At 47.0% G+C, this 22,011-nt stretch overlaps 2 protein-coding genes across 2 annotated transcripts in view; one reads left to right on the top strand and one right to left on the bottom strand.

Annotated features, from left to right (window-relative positions):
* Positions 1 to 22,011, top strand: part of LOC138349978 (potassium voltage-gated channel protein Shab-like) — a 588,390-nt gene that overhangs the window by 229,612 nt on the left and 336,767 nt on the right. The window lies entirely within an intron of this gene.
* The window catches only part of LOC123755946 (potassium voltage-gated channel protein Shab), a 173,377-nt gene that overhangs the window by 119,640 nt on the left and 31,726 nt on the right, over positions 1 to 22,011 (bottom strand). The window contains exons 2-3 of the mRNA XM_069300223.1: positions 18,982 to 19,810; positions 2,915 to 3,156 (exon numbers count right to left, since the gene is read on the bottom strand). Coding sequence (XP_069156324.1) covers positions 2,915 to 3,156; positions 18,982 to 19,810 — 1,071 coding nt within the window. The remainder of the gene's footprint in view (positions 1 to 2,914; positions 3,157 to 18,981; positions 19,811 to 22,011) is intronic.

Below are 22,011 nucleotides of genomic sequence, written 5' to 3'. Positions count from 1 at the left end.
TTGTTTAAAGATGTACAGGTTTCGTAGGTGGATATGTGGATCCTGGTCGAGCTTGAGTATTGGAGTCTTGGTGTAATGACTGTATGTTTACACAGCGTGTGAGTCTAATGGCATTGTTAACGAGGAGTCTGAGTAGTGAGAAGAGCTGTCAGGCCTTCATGCCAGTCACTTGTATCTGACCGTGGCTGTCATACCTGTCATATGACAGTCACAGTGGTAAGTCCTCCACCACCTGTCATATGACAGTCACAGTGGTCAGTCCTCCACCACCTGTCACATGACAGTCACAGTGGTCAGTCCTCCACCACCTGTCATATGACAGTCACCGTGGCAAGTCCTCCACCACCTGTCATATGACAGTCACCGTGGTCAGTCCTCCACCACCTGTCATATGACAGTCACAGTGGTTAGTCTTCCACCACCTGTCATATGACAGTCACAGTGATCAGTCCTCCATACCTGTCATATGACAGTCACAGTGGTTAGTCCTCCATACCTGTCACATGACAGTCACAGTGGTCAGTCCTCCACCACCTGTCATATGAAAGTCACAGTGGTCAGTCCTCCACCACCTGTCATATGACAGTCACAGTGGTCAGTCCTCCACCACCTGTCATATGACAGTCACAGTGGTCAGTCCCCCACCACCTGTCATATGACAGTCACAGTGGTCAGTCCTCCACCACCTGTCATATGACAGTCACAGTGGTCAGTCCTCCACCACCTGTCATATGACAGTCACAGTGGTCAGTCCCCCACCACCTGTCATATGACAGTCACAGTGGTCAGTCCCCCACCACCTGTCATATGACAGTCACAGTGGTCAGTCCCCCACCACCTGTCATATGACAGTCACAGTGGTCAGTCCCCCACCACCTGTCATATGACAGTCACAGTGGTCAGTCCCCCACCATCTGTCATATGACAGTCACAGTGGTCAGTCCTCCACCATCTGTCACATGACAGTCACAGTGGTCAGTCCTCCACCACCTGTCATATGACAGTCACAGTGGTCAGTCCCCCACCATCTGTCATATGACAGTCACAGTGGTCAGTCCTCCACCATCTGTCACATGACAGTCACAGTGGTCAGTCCTCCACCACCTGTCATATGACAGTCACAGTGGTCAGTCCCCCACCATCTGTCATATGACAGTCACAGTGGTCAGTCCTCCACCATCTGTCACATGACAGTCACAGTGGTCAGTCCTCCACCATCTGTCACATGACAGTCACAGTGGTCAGTCCCCCACCACCTGTCACATGACAGTCACAGTGGTCAGTCCTCCACCACCTGTCACATGACAGTCACAGTGGTCAGTCCCCCACCACCTGTCACATGACAGTCACAGTGGTCAGTCCCCCACCACCTGTCACATGACAGTCACAGTGGTCAGTCCTCCACCACCTGTCATATGACAGTCACAGTGGTCAGTCCCCCACCACCTGTCACATGACAGTCACAGTGGTCAGTCCTCCACCACCTGTCACATGACAGTCACAGTGGTCAGTCCCCCACCACCTGTCACATGACAGTCACAGTGGTCAGTCCTCCACCATCTGTCACATGACAGTCACAGTGGTCAGTCCCCCACCACCTGTCACATGACAGTCACAGTGGTCAGTCCCCCACCATCTGTCACATGACAGTCACAGTGGTCAGTCCTCCACCATCTGTCACATGACAGTCACAGTGGTCAGTCCCCCACCACCTGTCACATGACAGTCACAGTGGTCAGTCCCCCACCACCTGTCACATGACAGTCACAGTGGTCAGTCCCCCACCACCTGTCACATGACAGTCACAGTGGTCAGTCCCCCACCACCTGTCACATGACAGTCACAGTGGTCAGTCCCCCACCACCTGTCACATGACAGTCACAGTGGTCAGTCCCCCACCACCTGTCACATGACAGTCACAGTGGTCAGTCCCCCACCACCTGTCACATGACAGTCACAGTGGTCAGTCCCCCACCACCTGTCACATGACAGTCACAGTGGTCAGTCCCCCACCACCTGTCACATGACAGTCACAGTGCATATTTCCCTAAATTTCAAACAATCCACAACATACATATTTACATACTTCACAACTAGGGAAGACGTGTGACAAGAGCCAGGAGAGAGCAGTGGCTGAGGCCCCAGACGACACCACTACTCTACACCACTACTCTACACCACTACTCTACACCACTACTCTACACCACTACTCTACACCACTACTCTACACCACTACTCTACACCACTACTCTACACCACTACTCTACACCACTACTCTACACCACTACTCAGCCTCCACACAACCTCCAGCCCGACAGGAAGTCGTCAAGGAAACGGGAGAAAAACATTCAATAATGGTTGGCAGGCGCGAGGAGGTTGATGATCCCACAACCTCACAACCTCATCTCTGGCGGCTGTTGTGATACCGGCGTTGTAGGTGGGGGTTGTGGGAGGGTTGTGGGAGGGTTGTGGGAGGGGCGGGATATGCACTGACCACCATGCCTTCATGCAACACTCAGAGTAATCAATCAAACATGAAGGAGGAGGAGCATCACGGCTGCTGACCTAAGATCTATATTAGGCTTTGTTGAGCAAAGGGGAGAACACGGAGCTCAGAAGCTTAGGGGGAGAGAAGTAACAAAGGCGTCACACTGGGGGTATATAAGGGGGAGAGAGAGAGACAGAGAGAGAGAAATGCTGGTGGCCACAGAGAGGAGAGGTGAGAGGCCACAGACGAAGGATAGAAGGCCACAGAGGACACATAGGAGGCCACACAAGAGGGGGGGGGGACAATTAGACGAGAGACAGGGGTGGGGGGGGGTGAGGGGTGAGGGAGGGGGGAGTAGCAGTAGTGAGGTGAGAGAAGGGAGGAAATGGGGGAGAGGTTTGAGGAGGAGGGTGAAGGAGGACTTACCGGAGTCTGGTAGTCTGGCGAGGGAAGAGGTCGCTGGTCGTCGGTGGCCGGGAGGTCGAGGATGTTGGGAGCAGCGGGGGTGTTGGTGGTCACCCCCGCTTCCCCACTCTCCCCCTGCTGCGCCTCCTTCTGCTGCCGCCCCATGTGGTGCTCGTGGTTCTTGTAGCAGCCGGTGCCCGTCTGGCCCGCGCGCATCGACTCCCCAGCCACCGAGTTGGCGTCTGCCTGGGACATGTTGTGACCTACAGCGCCGAGAGACAAACAGACACACATCACCATCCAAGCCAGCCGCAGGCGCCGGGGGTGCTGCTCCAGAGAGTGCTACAGGCGCGGGGAGGGGGTCGAGGCTACGACTACGGCAGCTTTACTGCTCCTCTCACTGAGCTCATGTTAGGTGGCATGCAGTCATCAGTGAGCTCCGTCTGAGCTCCCAGGGGAAGCTCCCTCTGAGCACCCAGGGGGAAGCTCCCTGTGATCTCCCAGGGGAAGCTCCCTCTGAGCACCCAGGGGAAGCTCCCTCTGAGCACCCAGGGAAGCTCCTTGAGAGCTCCCAGGGGAAGCTCCTTTATCTCTACCATCCCCGAGCTTTCATGCCTCTCTACAACAACACTAAACCAGAAATCAAAACACGGGAAACCAATAAAATAATTACATGAATCTATCATTCAGAGTCTAAGATATTTGACTTTGATGAAACCAAATAAATGATTACTCTACTTGTGAAAATAAGTGTTAATAGATTAGACAGGGCATTATAAACTGTACATTAGTCTACCTTTAGAGAAGATTCACAACATGTCAACCCCAATAAATAACACACATGTGGAGCTGAGTACAGCAGCACCTTAAGGTGCCCCAACCAAGATTATCAAGCACGTTAGTTTTGTTTTCAATACTCCAATAAAGCCTAGGTTGTCAGCTCGACATGTGTTTCATTTCCTTCCTTGCTATACGAGACTAAACTCGTCCAAATGCTTATCTTCAAATATGTCACACTCATTAGTGCGTGTATGCACTAAACACTAAAATGATTGCATTGATACAAAGCCGATATGCACATATAACAAAGGAAGGAGATGACTCAAGTAAATATATGAGCACATAAAAGGTAAGGGAGCACACAGAGTACCTGACACTGGACACTCATCAGCCTACGACAGTAAGGTCTTATCTCTCACAGGAGAAGCAGACCCTGCCTCTCACAGGAGAAGCAGGACCTCCATCTCACAGAAGAAGGCCTTGCCTATCACTGGAGAAACAGCTAGGTCCTCCCTCTCACAGTAGACGCAGACCCTATCACTCATGGTAGAGACAGGCCCTGCCACTCACAGGAGAAGCAGGCCCTGCCACTCACAGGAGAAGCAGGCCCTTCCACTCACAGGAGAAGCAGGCCCTGCCACTCACAGGAGAAGCAGACCCTGCCTCTCACAGGAGAAGCAGACCCTCCCTCTCACAAGAGAAGCAGACCCTGCCTCTCACAGGAGAAGCAGGACCTCCATCTCACAGAAGAAAGCCCTGCCTATCACTGGAGAAACAACTAGGTCCTCCCTCTCACAGTAGAGACAGACCCTATCACTCACGGTAGAGACAGGCCCTGCCACTCACAGGAGAAGCAGGCCCTGTCACTCAGAGGAGAAGCAGGCTCTGCCACTCACAGGAAAAGCAGACCCTGCCACTCACAGGAGAAGCAGGCCCTTCCACTCACAGGAGAAGCAGGCCCTTCCACTCACAGGAGAAGCAGGCCCTTCCACTCACAGGAGAAGCAGGCCCTGCCACTCACAGGAGAAGCAGGCCCTGCCACTCACAGGAGAAGCAGGCCCTGCCATTCACAGGAGAAGCAGGCCCTTCCACTCACAGGAGAAGCAGGCCCTGCCACTCACAGGAGAAGCAGGCCCTGCCACTCACAGGAGAAGCAGGCCCTGCCACTCACAGGAGAAGCAGGCCCTGCCACTCACAGGAGAAGCAGGCCCTTCCACTGACAGGAGAAGCAGGCCCTGCCACTCACAGAAGCCGGCCCTGCCATTCACAGGAAAAGCGGGCTCTGCCACTCACAGGAGAAGCAGGCCCTGCCACTCACAGCAAAAACAAGGCCTGCCACTCACAGGAGAAGCAGGCCCTGCCACTCACAGAAGAAGCAGACCCTGCCACTCACAGGAGAAGCAGGCCCTTCCACTCACAGGAGAAGCAGGCCCTGCCACTCACAGCAAAACAAGGCCTGCCACTCACAGGAGAAGCAGACCCTGCCACTCACAGGAGAAGCAGGCCCTGCCACTCACAGGAGAAGCAGACCCTGCCACTCACAGGAGAAGCAGACCCTGCCACTCACAGGAGAAGCAGACCCTGCCACTCACAGGAGAAGCAGGCCCTTCCACTCACAGCAAAAACAGGGCCTGCCACTCACAGGAGAAGCAGGGCCTGCCACTCACGGAAGACCTGCCACTAACAGGAGAAGCAGGGCCTGCCACTTACAGAAGCAGGGCCTGCCACCCACAGGAGAAGCAGGGCCTGCCACCCACAGGAGAAGCAGGGCCTGCCACTCACAGAAGAAGCAGGGCCTGCCACTCACAGAAGAAGCAGGGCCTGCCACCCACAGGAGAAGCAGGGCCTGCCACCCACAGGAGAAGCAGGGCCTGCCACCCACAGGAGAAGCAGGGCCTGCCACCCACAGGAGAAGCAGGGCCTGCCACCCACAGGAGAAGCAGGGCCTGCCACCCACAGGAAAAGCAGGGCCTGCCACTCACAGAAGAAGCAGGGCCTGCCACCCACAGGAGAAGCAGGGCCTGCCACTCACAGGAGAAGCAGGGCCTGCCACTCACAGGAGAAGCAGGGCCTGCCACTCACAGGAGAAGCTGACCTCTGCCACTCACAGAAGAAGCTGACCTCTGCCACTCACAGAAGAAGCAGGAACTGCCACTCACAGAAGAAGCAGGGCCTGCCACTCACAAAAGAAGCAGGGCCTGCCACTCACAGAAGAAGCAGGGCCTGCCACTCACAGAAGAAGCTGACCTCTGCCACTCACAGAAGAAGCAGGAACTGCCGCTCACAGAAGAAGCAGGGCCTGCCACTCACAAAAGAAGCAGGGCCTGTCATTCACAGAAGAAGCAGGAACTGCCACTCACAGAAGAAGCAGGAACTGCCACTCGCAAAAGAATCAGACTGCCACTCACACAAGAAGCAGGGCCTGCCACTCACAGGAGAAGCAGGGCCCTGCCACTCACAGGAAAAGAAGATCCTGTCACTCACAGGAGAAGCAGAGTCTGCCACTCACAGGAAAAGCAGAGCCTGCCACTCACAGGAGAAGCAGGGCCTGTCACTCACAGGAGAAGCAGGGCCTGTCACTCACAGGAGAAGCAGGGCCTGTCACTTACACAAGAATTAGGGCCTACCACTCACACGAGAAAGAGGGCCTGCCACTCACAGGGGAAGCAAGGCCTGCCACCCACAGGAGAAGCAGAGCCTGCCACTCACAGGAGAAGCAGAGCCTGCCACTCACAGGAGAAGCAGGGCCTGCCACCCACAGGAGAAGCAGAGCCTGCCACCCACAGGAGAAGCAGGGCCTGCCTCCCACAGGAGAAGCAGGGCCTGCCACCCACAGGAGAAGCAGGGCCTGCCACCCACAGGAGAAGCAGGGCCTGCCACCCACAGGAGAAGCAGGGCCTGCCACCCACAGGAGAAGCAGGGCCTGCCACCCACAGGAGAAGCAGGGCCTGCCACCCACAGGAGAAGCAGGGCCTGCCACCCACAGGAGAAGCAGAGCCTGCCACCCACAGGAGAAGCAGGGCCTGCCACCCACAGGAGAAGCAGGGCCTGCCACCCACAGGAGAAGCAGAGCCTGCCACCCACAGGAGAAGCAGGGCCTGCCACCCACAGGAGAAGGCCACACAACATCACTACCATTGAGTAAGAAAGCATGCGTGTCATATCTCTCGTATTTGCTTCTGTGCAAAAACACTGGCATTTATTCTTGAGAAAAAATAAGACAAGATAATAATGGTAAAATTAAACATATCATTACGGCTGTGTAGGAGCAGCTCTTCTCTTGAATCAAAATATATTTTTTCTTTCGGAATAAATGCGCAGGAATTTTGTTAAGAGGGTATGGAAACGTGTACATAAACTACAGGAAAATAAACAAAAAAAAACTTGTGGTTTACACAAAGACAAAAGTATCCATGAAAACTGACAGCAAGACGCATGAAGACTAGAGGCTGCATCATGAGGCTACAAAAATGAAAGATGGTCATCTGCAGTATATGTTAGTTTAGGGTCGCACGAGTATGGGAGAGAGGCCTACCGGATGCATACTATTATGGGACAGCATGAGCAACTATCCATCTATAAGAAAAAATCATTAGATCAATGTTTCTATAAATCTGCTTTCCGTCCATTTTGTGTGTGTCTAGGGGGCAATATATATATATATACTGTAGCAGAGAGAGAGGTGACTACTGGCGCTAATGCTCCACAAGGTCAGGTTCTTCAAACATATCCTTCAAGGAGTACCCTACTGCTTTAATGAAGGCGCCAAAAATAAGTAGAAATATTGCAACTGCATTCCCATTGATCATCAAAATTACCTTTACAATACTTGAGCAATATGCAAAGACCTCTAAATAACTAACACGTCTCCAGCCATGACTAAGCTCAGTTAAGACAAGCTTTTTTTTTTTTGGTTTACAGTAAACTTGGTGCACCAATCTAGAGAAGTTGCAGGCAAACTGCCTTAAAAGTCCATTCCTTTTCAAGTACCGTATGGAACTCTAGAGGGGGTATACATCTACTCCAGTGACCAGGATGGGGGTCACAAGATGTGACAGAATTATTCACCCATTTTCTCTCCATTACAGTCGACTCTGCAAAATCGAAATGTTGATTTGAGATGTGAGGAATGTTAGCTTGCTATATGTTACTGTAGAAGCATGTGATATAGTGTGAGAGGTGCCTCCAGTTTTGTCTCTTGCTGATGATATCTAACCAACATGTTCCTCAACTACTTGTCACCGTAACTACTGCCTTAATGTCTTCACAAAGTGTGCACTTGGGGGCCACTCATACTTTATGCTGGACAAATGAGAGAAAGTGTTGTGGAAATGTGATACTTTATTTAAGTCTTCAGCTTGTGACCAGACATACACACACACAATTAATGACAGTGAAAAAATCTTAGTCTAAGAGAAATATATTTAAATAGCATTTTATTTGAGTATTTTAAAATTAAATGTTCAGACTTTAGGCCAAAGTTTAAAGTATTATCTTAATGATGCCAAATATTCCTTGTGACCGACATTCCGTGTACATAACTCATCTCCTTCTCACTTAATGCCGTTCAAGCTGATAAGATTGATAAAAAAAAGCAACGGATTGAGGAAATGAATGACTATATCACTTCATAAGTGATGAACTCGTCCTATTGAACTATACATTATACACAAGGTACCTATCTCTCCTAAGTCAACGATAAGACGCTGGCACACACCAACTATTACCTCCGTGCCTCTTACTACAACAAAACAGATAGTACATAACAATGTAACTGAGAGATCTTAATCTACTGAGCATCGTAACATTAGTAATAAGAATCTTATTAAAACAGATGGAATTTGATGGTAGGAAGGAGATATTTAGTGGCGAACTGAGGCCCGTTGTCCAATGATGCTGTCTACACCAGGCCCCGGGGATGGTGTGATGCTGTCTACACCAGGCCCCGGGGATGGTGTGATGCTGTCTACACCAGGCCCCGGGGATGGTGTGATGCTGTCTACACCAGGCCCCGGGGTTGGTGTGATGCTGTCTACACCAGGCCCCGGGGATGGTGTGATGCTGTCTACACCAGGCCCCGGGGATGGTGTGATGCTGTCTACACCAGGCCCCAGGGATGGTGTGATGCTGTCTACACCAGGCCCCGGGGTTGGTGTGATGCTGTCTACACCAGGCCCCGGGGATGGTGTGATGCTGTCTACACCAGGCCCCGGGGATGGTGTGATGCTGTCTACACCAGGCCCCGGGGTTGGTGTGATGCTGTCTACACCAGGCCCCGGGGATGGTGTGATGCTGTCTACACCAGGCCCCGGGGATGGTGTGATGCTGTCTACACCAGGCCCCGGGGATGGTGTGATGCTGTCTACACCAGGCCCCGGGGATGGTGTGATGCTGTCTACACCAGGCCCCGGGGATGGTGCGATGCTGTCTACACCAGGCCCCGGGGATGGTGTGATGCTGTCTACACCAGGCCCCGGGGATGGTGTGATGCTGTCTACACCAGGCCCCGGGGATGGTGTGATGCTGTCTACACCAGGCCCCGGGGATGGTGTGATGCTGTCTACACCAGGCCCCGGGGATGGTGCGATGCTGTCTACACCAGGCCCCGGGGATGGTGTGATGCTGTCTACACCAGGCCCCGGGGATGGTGTGATGCTGTCTACACCAGGCCCCGGGGATGGTGTGATGCTGTCTACACCAGGCCCCGGGGATGGTGTGATGCTGTCTACACCAGGCCCCGGGGATGGTGTGATGCTGTCTACACCAGGCCCGGGGGATGGTGTGATGCTGTCTACACCAGGCCCCGGGGGATGGTGTGACGCTGTCTACACCAGGCCCCGGGGATGGTGTGATGCTGTCTACACCAGGCCCCGGGGGATGGTGCGATGCTGTCTACACCAGGCCCCGGGGATGGTGCGATGCTGTCTCCACCAGGCCCCGGGGATGGTGCGATGCTGTCTACACCAGGCCCCGGGGGATGGTGTGATGCTGTCTACACCAGGCCCCAGGGATGGTGCGATGCTGTCTACACCAGGCCCCGGGGATGGTGCGATGCTGTCTACACCAGGCCCCGGGGATGGTGCGATGCTGTCTACACCAGGCCCCGGGGGATGGTGCGATGCTGTCTACCCCAGGCCCCGGGGATGGTGCGATGCTGTCTACACCAGGCCCCGGGGGATGGTGTGATGCTGTCTACACCAGGCCCCGGGGATGGTGTGATGCTGTCTACACCAGGCCCCGGGGGATGGTGTGATGCTGTCCACACCAGGCCCCGGGGGTCTTTAAGTCACCTTGGAGCAGTACTCACAGTGACCCCATGAGTACCCCATCCCCTCGGTACCTGTTTTATCTACCAGATAACTTCGTGGTAGAAAATCATTTATATCATATATATATATATATATATATATATATATATATATATATATATATATATATATATATATATATATATATATATATACATATATATATATATATATATATATATATATATATATATATATATATATATATATATATATATACATATAACTAGCCTTGAGCCGACATTAGTTAGAGAGTGCAGCATAAAATAGGAATTATGTAGAAAAAACTCATAAAGAAATGGTGTTAATATTAGTGTTTTTTTATATATAAATGTATTCAGAATGAACAGAAAACAAAGGTTAGTAAATAGTGCCATGCTCTAGTGCGGCCGAAGCCAAGCTACTTCCTGTGTCAGCTGACTCTCAGCTGACACAGGCCCAGCTGACTCGCTCAGCTGACTCTATCAGCTGACACTGGATCAGCTGATGGTGTAGCTTGGCCCCCAGGGGTTATTGCACTCTAACCTGCCCTCTGCCGGCGCCTCTCGTAACTACAATACCCGCTCACGCTACTGTGCTCTCCAAAACTGGTAGGAATTATCGCATACTCACAAGGGAATTTTGGCATAAATGCGTGTTATAGGTTTTTTTTATGTTGGTGTGTGCGTGTGTGTGTGTGTGTGTGTGTGTGTGTGTGTGTGTGTGTGTGTGTGTGTGTGTGTGTGTGTGTGTGTGTGTGTTCATTAGCAACAACCATGGTAACAAGGAATCACAGAGTGTGGAGTGGTTGTTGAGCCCAACACAAACAATGGTGGCAGTAATGGTTGTAGTTGAAGTGGTAGTGACTCCAGAAGGAGTACTAGTTGTGACAGTGGTAGTAGTAGTGGTAGTAGTAGTAGTAGTAGAAGTAGTAAGGGAGGTGGTGGTTGTGGAGGCAGCAACACTTACCATACCAAGTCTCTGATCAACGCAACTGTTTGTGTTCTATATGAACCTCTCGTCTTAAAACTCAGCAGCCTAGTCAGGCAAAATGACAGTTGTTTAAGGAGGAGGAAGTAGTTCCACTTGAAGAAGGAGGCAGTAGAATCAGCAGGAAGAGGCAGTAGGAACAGCAGGAAGAGGCAGTAGGAACAGCAGGAAGAGGCAGTAGGAACAGCAGGAAGAGGCAGTAGGAGCAGCAGGAAGAGGCAGTAGGAACAGCAGGAAGAGGCAGTAGGAACAGCAGGAAGAGGCAGTAGGAACAGCAGGAAGAGGCAGTAGGAACAGCAGGAAGAGGCAGTAGGAACAGCAGCAAGAGGCAGTAGGAACAGCAGGAAGAGGCAGTAGGAACAGCAGGAAGAGGCAGTAGGAGCAGCAGGAAGAGGCAGTAGAATCAGCAGGAAGAGGCAGTAGGAACAGCAGGAAGAGGCAGTAGGAACAGCAGGAAGAGGCAGTAGGAGCAGCAGGAAGAGGCAGTAGAATCAGCAGGAAGAGGCAGTAGGAACAGCAGGAAGAGGCAGTAGGAGCAGCAGGAAGAGGCAGTAGGAACAGCAGGAAGAGGCAGTAGGAACAGCAGGAAGAGGCAGTAGGAGCAGCAGGAAGAGGCAGTAGAATCAGCAGGAAGAGGCAGTAGGAACAGCAGGAAGAGGCAGTAGGAGCAGCAGGAAGAGGCAGTAGGAGCAGCAGGAAGAGGCAGTAGGAACAGCAGGAAGAGGCAGTAGGAACAGCAGTAGAAGGCAGTAGACGCAGCAGGAGCAGCAGGAGGAAACAATAGGAGCAGCAGGATGAGGCGTTAGAAGCAGGAGAGTCGGGACAGCTTCAGAGCACCAAAGATCATCACTAATGTATGAGGTTGATGAAATTTTGATGAAGCCGTGAAGAGCCATGTTCACACTTTCCTGCACTTTGTTGACTCACTCCAACACTCGATGGCAAAGGACTCACGGTGGAGTGCGAGTGAAAGATGAGTACGTGTCGAGTGAGTCACAGAGGCAGGAGTGAGTCACAGAGGCAGGAGTGAGTCACAGAGGCAGGAGGGAGTCACAGAGGCAGGAGTGAGTCACAGAGGCAGGAGTGAGTCACAGAGGCAGGAGTGAGGATGAAGGTTGAATTCAACGTGTGTTTTGAACTTTGAACTTTGAGACACGAATTGTGAGGGGGAGAAAGTGTTGATGACTCGATGAAACACATGATACGATGAACATTTTAGGATTGAATGAAGTTGTGTAATGTTTATACATTATCTAATGTATGTGTTGTAGTTTCATTGTGCACAGTGTATAAGTTCTGGCCGCTGTCAGGGGTATACACAAAAGGGCTACTTAGTATTACAAGGTACTACAAGGCTAGTACAATATAGTACATGTACATGGCCTGGTACAGTAGAGGGGCGCGTACAACACGCACAGGTAGAGATCAGTCGCCATACGACACCTTAACCTGAGACAGAATTAAGGATCACATGCACAATTTCTCAAATTGTGATTTAATTAATACGGCATTTTTACCTTTTTGTCCCACTTGATCATTGTTTAGTCGAGTATTATATCTATTTGGCGTAATTATCACAGGATAACTCAGTATTACTCATTTTATAAGGTGAGGTAAGTAATTATCAAAGGAACTATTCTGCCATAGTTTAAATTAGGCGGGCTTCCGTGTGTTTTGGTGTTTGGCCGCAGTGGCGCTGCGTAACGTCACGAGTGACAGTTTGTCAACAAACCTCTCCCCAAGCCTCAGTAAACACGTAACTTGACCACAGAACACTTGTGTTTTCGGCTATAATTGGTGGCCTGACATTTAGTTTATCAAAGGAATGTAGAAGGATGAAACAACATGTCCTTACGCTTAATGATACGCAACTTTGTCCTGACCAACCACAGTATCTAGATGCCCCTGAGCTTTGGTGAAGTGAACAACATCGTAATATTGATGCTTTCTCGAGCTGGTGTGGACTGACTGACCTTTTAAGGGTTAGGGTTGCCTGGGATCATATATATATATATATATATATATATATATATATATATATATATATATATATATATATATATATATATATATATATATATATATATATATATATATATATATATATATATATATATATATATATATATATATATATATATATATATATATATATATATATATATATATATATATATATATATATATATATATATATATGTCGTACCTAGTAGCCAGAACTCACTTCTATGCCTACTATTTAAGGCCCGATTTGCCTAATAAGCCAAGTTTTCATGAATTAATTGTTTTTTGTCTACCTAACCTACCTAACCTAACCTAACCTATCTTTTTCGGCCACCTAACCTAACCTAACCTATAAAGATAGGTTAGGTTAGGTTAGGTAGGGTTGGTTAGGTTCGGTCATATATCTACGTTAATTTTAACTCCAATAAAAAAAATTGACCTCATACATAATGAAATGGGTAGCTTTATCATTTCATAAGAAAAAAATTAGAGAAAATATATTAATTCAGGAAAACTTGGCTTATTAGGCAAATCGGGCCTTGCATAGTAGGCTGAGAAGTGCGTTCTGGCTATTAGGTACGACATATATATATATATATATATATATATATATATATATATATATATATATATATATATATATATAATTAGAAAATATCAAAGTGTTCAGTGAGGATCCACAAGGTCGTCTCTGAGTACTCTTTATTTTTTTCTGCGAGGCTATGGGTCCCTACACTTGCACCAGAGGTGGTACCCCTTCTAGGTTATATATATATATATATATATATATATATATATATATATATATATATATATATATATATATATATATATATATGCGAACAAGCCTGAATGGTCCCCAGGACAATATGCAACTGAAAACTCACACCCCAGAAGTGACTCGAACCCATACTCCCAGGAGCCACGCAACTGGTATGTACAAGACGCCTTAATCCACTTGACCATCACGACCGGACATAATGAGGTGATAGCCGAGGCTATTTGAACCACCCCACCGCCGGCACTCGGATAGTAATCTTGGGCATAGCATTTTACCAAATCACCTCATTCTTTGGGGCACACATGAGGAACACAAATGCGAACAAGCCTGAATGGTCCCCAGGACAATATGCAACTGAAAACTCACACCCCAGAAGTGACTCGAACCCATACTCCCAGGAGCCACGCAACTGGTATGTACAAGACGCCTTAATCCACTTGACCATCACGACCGGACATAATGAGGTGATAGAGGTATCACCTCATTATGAGGTATAATGAGGTATGAGGTGATACTATCACCTCATTATGTCCGGTCGTGATGGTCAAGTGGATTAAGGCGTCTTGTACATACCAGTTGCGTGGCTCCTGGGAGTATGGGTTCGAGTCACTTCTGGGGTGTGAGTTTTCAGTTGCATATTGTCCTGGGGACCATTCAGGCTTGTTCGCATTTGTGTTCCTCACGTGTGCCCCAAAGAATGAGGTGATTTGGTAAAATGCTATGCCCAAGATTACTATCCGAGTGCCGGCGGTGGGGTGGTTCAAATAGCCTCGGCTATCACCTCATTATGTCCGGTCGTGATGGTCAAGTGGATTAAGGCGTCTTGTACATACCAGTTGCGTGGCTCCTGGGAGTATGGGTTCGAGTCACTTCTGGGGTGTGAGTTTTCAGTTATATATATATATATATATATATATATATATATATATATATATATATATATATATATATATATATATATATATATATATATATATATATATAACTGAAAACTCACACCCCAGAAGTGACTCGAACCCATACTCCCAGGAGCAACGCAACTGGTATGTACAAGACGCCTTAATCCACTTGACCATCACGACCGGACATAATGAGGTGATAGCCGAGGCTATTTGAACCACCCCACCGCCGGCACTCGGATAGTAATCTTGGGCATAGCATTTTACCAAATCACCTCATTCTTTGGGGCACACGTGAGGAACACAAATGCGAACAAGCCTGAATGGTCCCCAGGGCAATATGCAACTGAAAACTCACACCCCAGAAGTGACTCGAACCCATACTCCCAGGAGCAACGCAACTGGTATGTACAAGACGCCTTAATCCACTTGACCATCACGACCGGACATAATGAGGTGATAGCCGAGGCTATTTGAACCACCCCACCGCCGGCACTCGGATAGTAATCTTGGGCATAGCATTTGAGGTGATTTGAATGAGAATGATTTGGTATGAATGAGGTGATTTGGTAAGAATGGGATTTGGGATTTGGTAAGAATGAGGTGATTTCGTAAAATGCTATGCCCAAGATTACTATCCGAGTGCCGGCGGTGGGGTGGTTCAAATAGCCTCGGCTATCACCTCATTATGTCCGGTCATGATGGTCAAGTGGATTAAGGCGTCTTGTACATACCAGTTGTGTTGCTCCTGGGAGTATGGGTTCGAGTCACTTCTGGGGTGTGAGTTTTCAGTTGCATATTGTCCTGGGGACCATTCAGGCTTGTTCGCATATATATATATATATATATATATATATATATATATATATATATATATATATATATATATATGTCGTGCCTAGTAGCCAGAACGCACTTCTCAGCCTACTATGCAAGACCCGTTTTGCCTAATAAGCCAAGTTTTCCTGAATTAATATATTTTCTCAATTTTTTTTCTTATGAAATGATAAAGCTACCCATTTCATTATGTATGAGGTCAATTTTTTTTTATTGGAGTTAAAATTAACGTAGATATATGACCGAACCTAACCAACCCTACCTAACCTAATCTAACCTATCTTCATAGGTTAGGTAGCCGAAAAAGTTAGGTTAGGTTAGGTTTGGTAGGTTAGGTAGTCGTAAAAACAATTAATTCATGAAAACTTGGCTTATTAGGCAAATCGGGCCTTGCATAGTAGGCAGAGAAGTGCGTTCTGGCTACTAGGTACGACATATATATATATATATATATATATATATATATATATATATATATATATATATATATATATATATATATATATATATATATATCGTCCTCCTGTATAAATGTATAATACTTATTAAAACTTACACAACGTTTCGAACCTACATGGTTCATTCCCAAGTCAGGAATGACAAGACATGAAAAAACATCTGATTTATAACACTTGGCCAATACTGGGCAAAGCTTAGTTTATTTCATGTGTGGACAATAAACTAAACTTAGTTTATTGGTAATAATGTTAATGTTATTAACCAAACTTAGTTTGTTGGTCCATCACCTTACTTTCTTTTCTACTTTTATTTATTTCTCCTTTCACTTCAGATAATTTTGTATGCGCCTGACTTCCCTATGTTATAAAATATATGTTTCTTCATGTACTGTGCATCTTTATCTGCCACTAAGATAATGGTAAAACAAGACTAAAACCAGTGCGCTAAAACAGAAGCGGAAAAGAAACGGGAGAAAACCCCACCTACATTTAAAACTTTCACGCAAATATCACAGTAACAAGGTTATCGCTAATAACCGAACTCAATTACGAACTCACTATATTGACCAAACCACACACTAGAAGGTCAAGGGACGACGACGTTTCGGTCCGTCCTGGACCGTTCTCAAGTAGATTGTCCTGTCGACTTGAGAATGGTCCAGGACGGACCGAAACGTCGTCGACACTTCACCTTCTAGTGTGTTATTTGGTCAACATAATTTAGCCACGTTATTGTGACTCATCGCCTGCATACGCACTCACTATAGCCGTGCTACATGAACATTTCGTCCCGAGTAGCTAAAATCTAAAATATCAACATGTTCTATCATTTCTCACTTGAAAATGAAACTTGTAGGTTCGTTACGACGTGTAAATTATACTAAGAATAATACGTTCAAAAGTTATTCTTTATTATTTTAGTCAACCTTGAACAAAATATGACGTTTGGAGAGATACTCTTCCAATTAAACCAAGATGCAAGACCACCAATCAGAGAGGGACAGAAGCCCTCAACAAGAAAATAATCAACAAGGAATATACAGTCATATTCAATGAACTATATGTATATATATATATATATATATATATATATATATATATATATATATATATATATATATATATATATATATATATATATATATATATATATATATTTATACAAGTTCGAGAAAGCCTTCTCACGGAAAGGATATATATTAGCCTGAATAAGCATTAAGCTTACTGTTTTAAATGTGAATAGTGCAATATATAAACCTCGTTCATTGTAGATATAATGTTCCTCCTCACTTCATATGACACCAAGTATTCAAGTCATCGCGAATAAATAGGATTAATATCATATGAACGAATTAATATCATGGAACGGATTTTGCAATCATCATGCAATCATATCAACGTAACATTTCTTGAGAATAAACACAACTACAGAAGGCCTATATTGGCTCACACGAGGCAGCTCCTATTTATAACCGCCCAAACTAATTCAAATGTACATTCATATCTACGCAAAATCCGGCTATCCCTAATCTATTATGGTATCCCCGGTAAATTATTTGTCCCATCAACCAATAATGTAGGCCGTACCATGCACGCTCTACGTCTTACGAAGAGCATTTTCGGTTGAACTGACCAGAATATACCTTTAACTCTGGTTCCCTAATGTCCCAGATTTCGTTCCTTTGACAAAAACGTCCCCCAGACACCAGTTATAGCAGAGACTGTCTGTAGATTTACGATCAAGTGAGGCGCTCGGTGAAGCGTCCAGATGGTTTGTTGATAAACAATGTCCCACGTGGCGTGTGAGGCAGCGCCACTGCCGCCGTAGCGGTGAAGTAGAGAAACGTGAGGGTGAGTGAAAAACTGAGACATTAGTGAGTGTTGAGAGAATACGTGGAGACAAAAGTATGAAAAGAACATGAGGGAATGTGATGAAAAATGAGGAAATATGATGAAGATTGAGGGAAGGGAAAGGGAACTATAGGGGAGAATGCGCCAAGCCATTATATGCCACTGGGAAGGGGTCAAGATAAGGATTTGGGATGGGACAGGGAGGACGAAATGGTGCCCAACCACCTGGAGGGTCGGGGATTGAACGCCGATCTGCATGATGCGGGGCCGTCGCTCTATACCGTCCAGTAAGGGAAGTATGAGGAGATGTGAAGAATGATACTTGCAAGTTTACCTTTATATTACGATTCTAGAAAGTTTACCTTCAGAGTACGATAAGTGGAAAGTTTACCTTCAGAGTACGATAAGTGGAAAGTTTACCTTCAGAGTACGATAAGTGGAAAGTTTACCTTCAGAGAACGATATCTGGAAGTTTATCTTCAGATAGCGATAGCTTTAAGTTAACCTTCTAAGTAGGATACCTGGCAGTACCTTTAGAGTACCATACGTGAAGACTTACCATCAGAGAACAGTACTTGGAGGCCGTGATGCGACCACCGCACACAGAGGCTGGGTGATGCTGCCGTTCACAGTCAACACTCACTGTAGGTCTATAGGTCGAGCAGTTGTGACCACGAACCCTCACACCTAATACGTCGCATTCTTTACGGAATTGACCAATCCGTTAACAATGCGACAGGTTAGTAATCATTAAAGCACCATAATATTGGCGTTTTCTTGACCATCGGCTTTGATATGTTAGGTGGGTTGCTTGGGTTCGTACGCTCATCAGCTAGGCAAAACAGTTGCATTTTTTTACGTAATGGTAAATTGTGCAAAGGGGCTGATATAAGAGATCTAGAATAGAGTAGTTGGAATAGCAGTGAGGTGCAGTAGAGTAGTGGTAGTGTAGCTGAGGACTGGTTCATGTGTGAGGCATGTATGAGGGTAGAGGGCGAGTGGAGGACCTTATGAGGGTGTGGTCAGGGGGAGCTGTCAGAAGAAGCGTCGGCAGAAGGCGCAGACGCCACGTCAGCGGGGACAACCTGCGCCACCTTGGAGTAGCGGTGTGGGCCCCCCGTGGGGGACTGTGACCGCCCCAGGGGAGGCCGACGGAGGGAGCCCCTGCCACGCGACCCTAGCAGCGAGCGGGCAACGCTACCTGTATCCACGATGACGTCAATCAGGTCCATGGACTTGGCGAAGGCGTCGCGTAGGTTGACGTGATGGAAGGACACGATGGAGCCTTCTCGCTTGGCTCTCTCGAGGGCCTCGCGTCGCTTGAGGGCCTTCTCGCGTCGCATCTGGTTCTTGTAGAACTCGGCGAAGTTGTTGACGATGATGGGGATGGGCAGCGCAATGACCAGCACACCACAGATACAACACACAGATCCGATCACTTTGCCCAAGGGAGTGATGGGGTACATGTCTCCATACCCCACCGTCGTCATGGTGATGCCCGCCCACCAGAAAGTCTCCGGAATACTTTTGTACACAGGATTTTCGTCTTTTTCCGCAAAATAGCAGAGACTCGAAAAGATTAACACGCCCATGGCTAGAAACAACATCAACAAACCTAACTCTTTGTATGAATTTTTCAGTGTAAAGCCCAAACTTTGGAGCCCGGTCGAATGTCGGGCAAGCTTTAAAATTCTGAGAATTCTCATAATTCTGAAGATCTGAACAATCCTTCTCACGTCCTGGAACTGGTCTGTGTGTTTGTTTGACTCAATAAGGAACAAGGAAACAAAGTATGGTAGAATGGCAAGCAAGTCAATAACGTTCATTGCGCCTTTAAAGAATTTCCACTTGTTGGGGCTTGCAGCGAACCGCAGGAGGTACTCGAGCGTAAACCATGTGATGCATACCGCCTCCACCATGGCCAGTTTCTCATTGTCTCCTTGCTCGGGACCCTGAAAGCTGGGCACGGTGTTGAGCACGAGCGCGAGCGTCGACATGACGATGAAGATCACGGAGATCACAGCCAGCACCTGCGGAAACCAGAGAACCCACACCGTCACCCGAGTGCTCCCTGGCTCTAGGACCGGTGGTCTCCCACTGGGTAAAAAAAGGTCTCCTACGAGTCTACTACTGCTGCCGTGCCTGGTGCAGTCTGCTGCACCGTCAGGAGGGAGGCAGGGCAGCAACCCCGCCGCCGCCGCCACGCTGCCGCTACACCAAACGGCTCCTCGATACACGCTCTCTGCTTTTGTATGTAAAATTACATTTCACGCTCTCTCTCTCTCTTTCTCTCTCTCTCTCTCTCTCTCTCTCTCTCTCTCTCTCTCTCTCTCTCTCTCTCTCTCTCTCTCTCTCTCTCTCTCTCTCTCTCTCTCTCTCGTAGTTTCATAGTAAATGACATTTCAGAACTTTTCAATATTCTGTAACACAGATGTCTCTTAGAGCGTTTGGCTCCGGTTGAAAAACGTATGAAGTTAACAAAATACTGAAGCCTTATAGAGGTTTCGAACCCACGTACCTTTAACCCCTCGGACACACGCACTACCAACTCGACCTTCACCACTTAGATTAAAATACAATTGTCATTAAGTATCCTCATCTCTTTACATTTTAATATACTTTCTTTACGATAAGGGCTCGCTGCCAAGCTTCTTTTGATCATTAACTTTCTAAAAGAGTCCCATTTTTATTTGTATCAAATATATAATTTGTATTTGCTGTTTTAACAAGGAAATTAAATAGGAAAATGAATAGATTTAAAGTACTGCATTAAAGTGTTAGCACACTGATTACAGTGGTAACACTGATAACAATATTAACAGTGGTAACACTGATAACAATATTAACAGTGGTAACACTGATAACAGTATTAATAGTGGTAACACTGATAACAGTATTAACAGTAGCAACAGTATTAACAGTAGTGTCGTAGTAGCAGTCACAGTATTAACAGCAGTAGCAAGAGCCTTATTTGTGTAGATTTAGAAGGTATAATACAAGCCATAGCGCAGTTGTGCTTGTATTAGTAGTAGATTATCTATCAACACCAGGGGTAGATGCTCTATTGCTAGCAACGTCAATAGTAGCGTCTCTATTACTAGCAATTTCAGCGGTAGTTTCTATACTAATAGCAACATCTGTGGTAGCTGCTCTATTGCTAGCAACAACAGTGGTAACTGCTCTATTGCTAGGAACAGCAGTGGACGCTGCTCTATTACTTGACCAGTGGTAACTGCTCTATTGCTAGGAACAACAGAGGTAACTACTCCGTTGCTAGCAACAACAGTTCAAGCAGCTCTGTAACTAGCTACATCAGTGGTAAGTGCTCTATTACTAGCAACATCAGTGGTAAGTGCTCTATTACTAGCTACATCAGTGGTAAGTGCTCTATTACTAGCTACATCAGTGGTAAGTGCTCTATTACTAGCAACATCAGTGGTAAGTGCTCTATTACTAGCTACATCAGTGGTAAGTGCTCTATTACTAGCAACATCAGTGGTAAGTGCTCTATTACTAGCTACATCAGTGGTAAGTGCTCTATTACTAGCTACATCAGTGGTAAGTGCTCTATTACTAGCTACATCAGTGGTAAGTGCTCTATTACTAGCTACATCAGTGGTAAGTGCTCTATTACTAGCTACATCAGTGGTAAGTGCTCTATTACTAGCTACATCAGTGGTAAGTGCTCTATTACTAGCAACATCAGTGGTAAGTGCTCTATTACTAGCTACATCAGTGGTAAGTGCTCTATTACTAGCTACATCAGTGGTAAGTGCTCTATTACTAGCTACATCAGTGGTAAGTGCTCTATTACTAGCTACATCAGTGGTAAGTGCTCTATTACTAGCTACATCAGTGGTAAGTGCTCTATTACTAGCTACATCAGTGGTAAGTGCTCTATTACTAGCTACATCAGTGGTAAGTGCTCTATTACTAGCTACATCAGTGGTAAGTGCTCTATTACTAGCTACATCAGTGGTAAGTGCTCTATTACTAGCAATATCAGTGGTAAGTGCTCTATTACTAGCAACATCAGTGGTAAGTGCTCTATTACTAGCTACATCAGTGGTAAGTGCTCTATTACTAGCTACATCAGTGGTAAGTGCTCTATTACTAGCAATATCAGTGGTAAGTGCTCTATTACTAGCAACATCAGTAGAAGCTCTCCAACAACAAACTAGCTACAGCTGTGCTACTAATAGAAATACTAGTAATGCAATAGTGACTACAA

Source organism: Procambarus clarkii, chromosome 43 (assembly GCF_040958095.1).
Source record: "Procambarus clarkii isolate CNS0578487 chromosome 43, FALCON_Pclarkii_2.0, whole genome shotgun sequence".
Lineage (NCBI taxonomy): Eukaryota > Metazoa > Arthropoda > Malacostraca > Decapoda > Cambaridae > Procambarus > Procambarus clarkii.
This window is presented reverse-complemented; position numbering and strand designations above follow the sequence as displayed.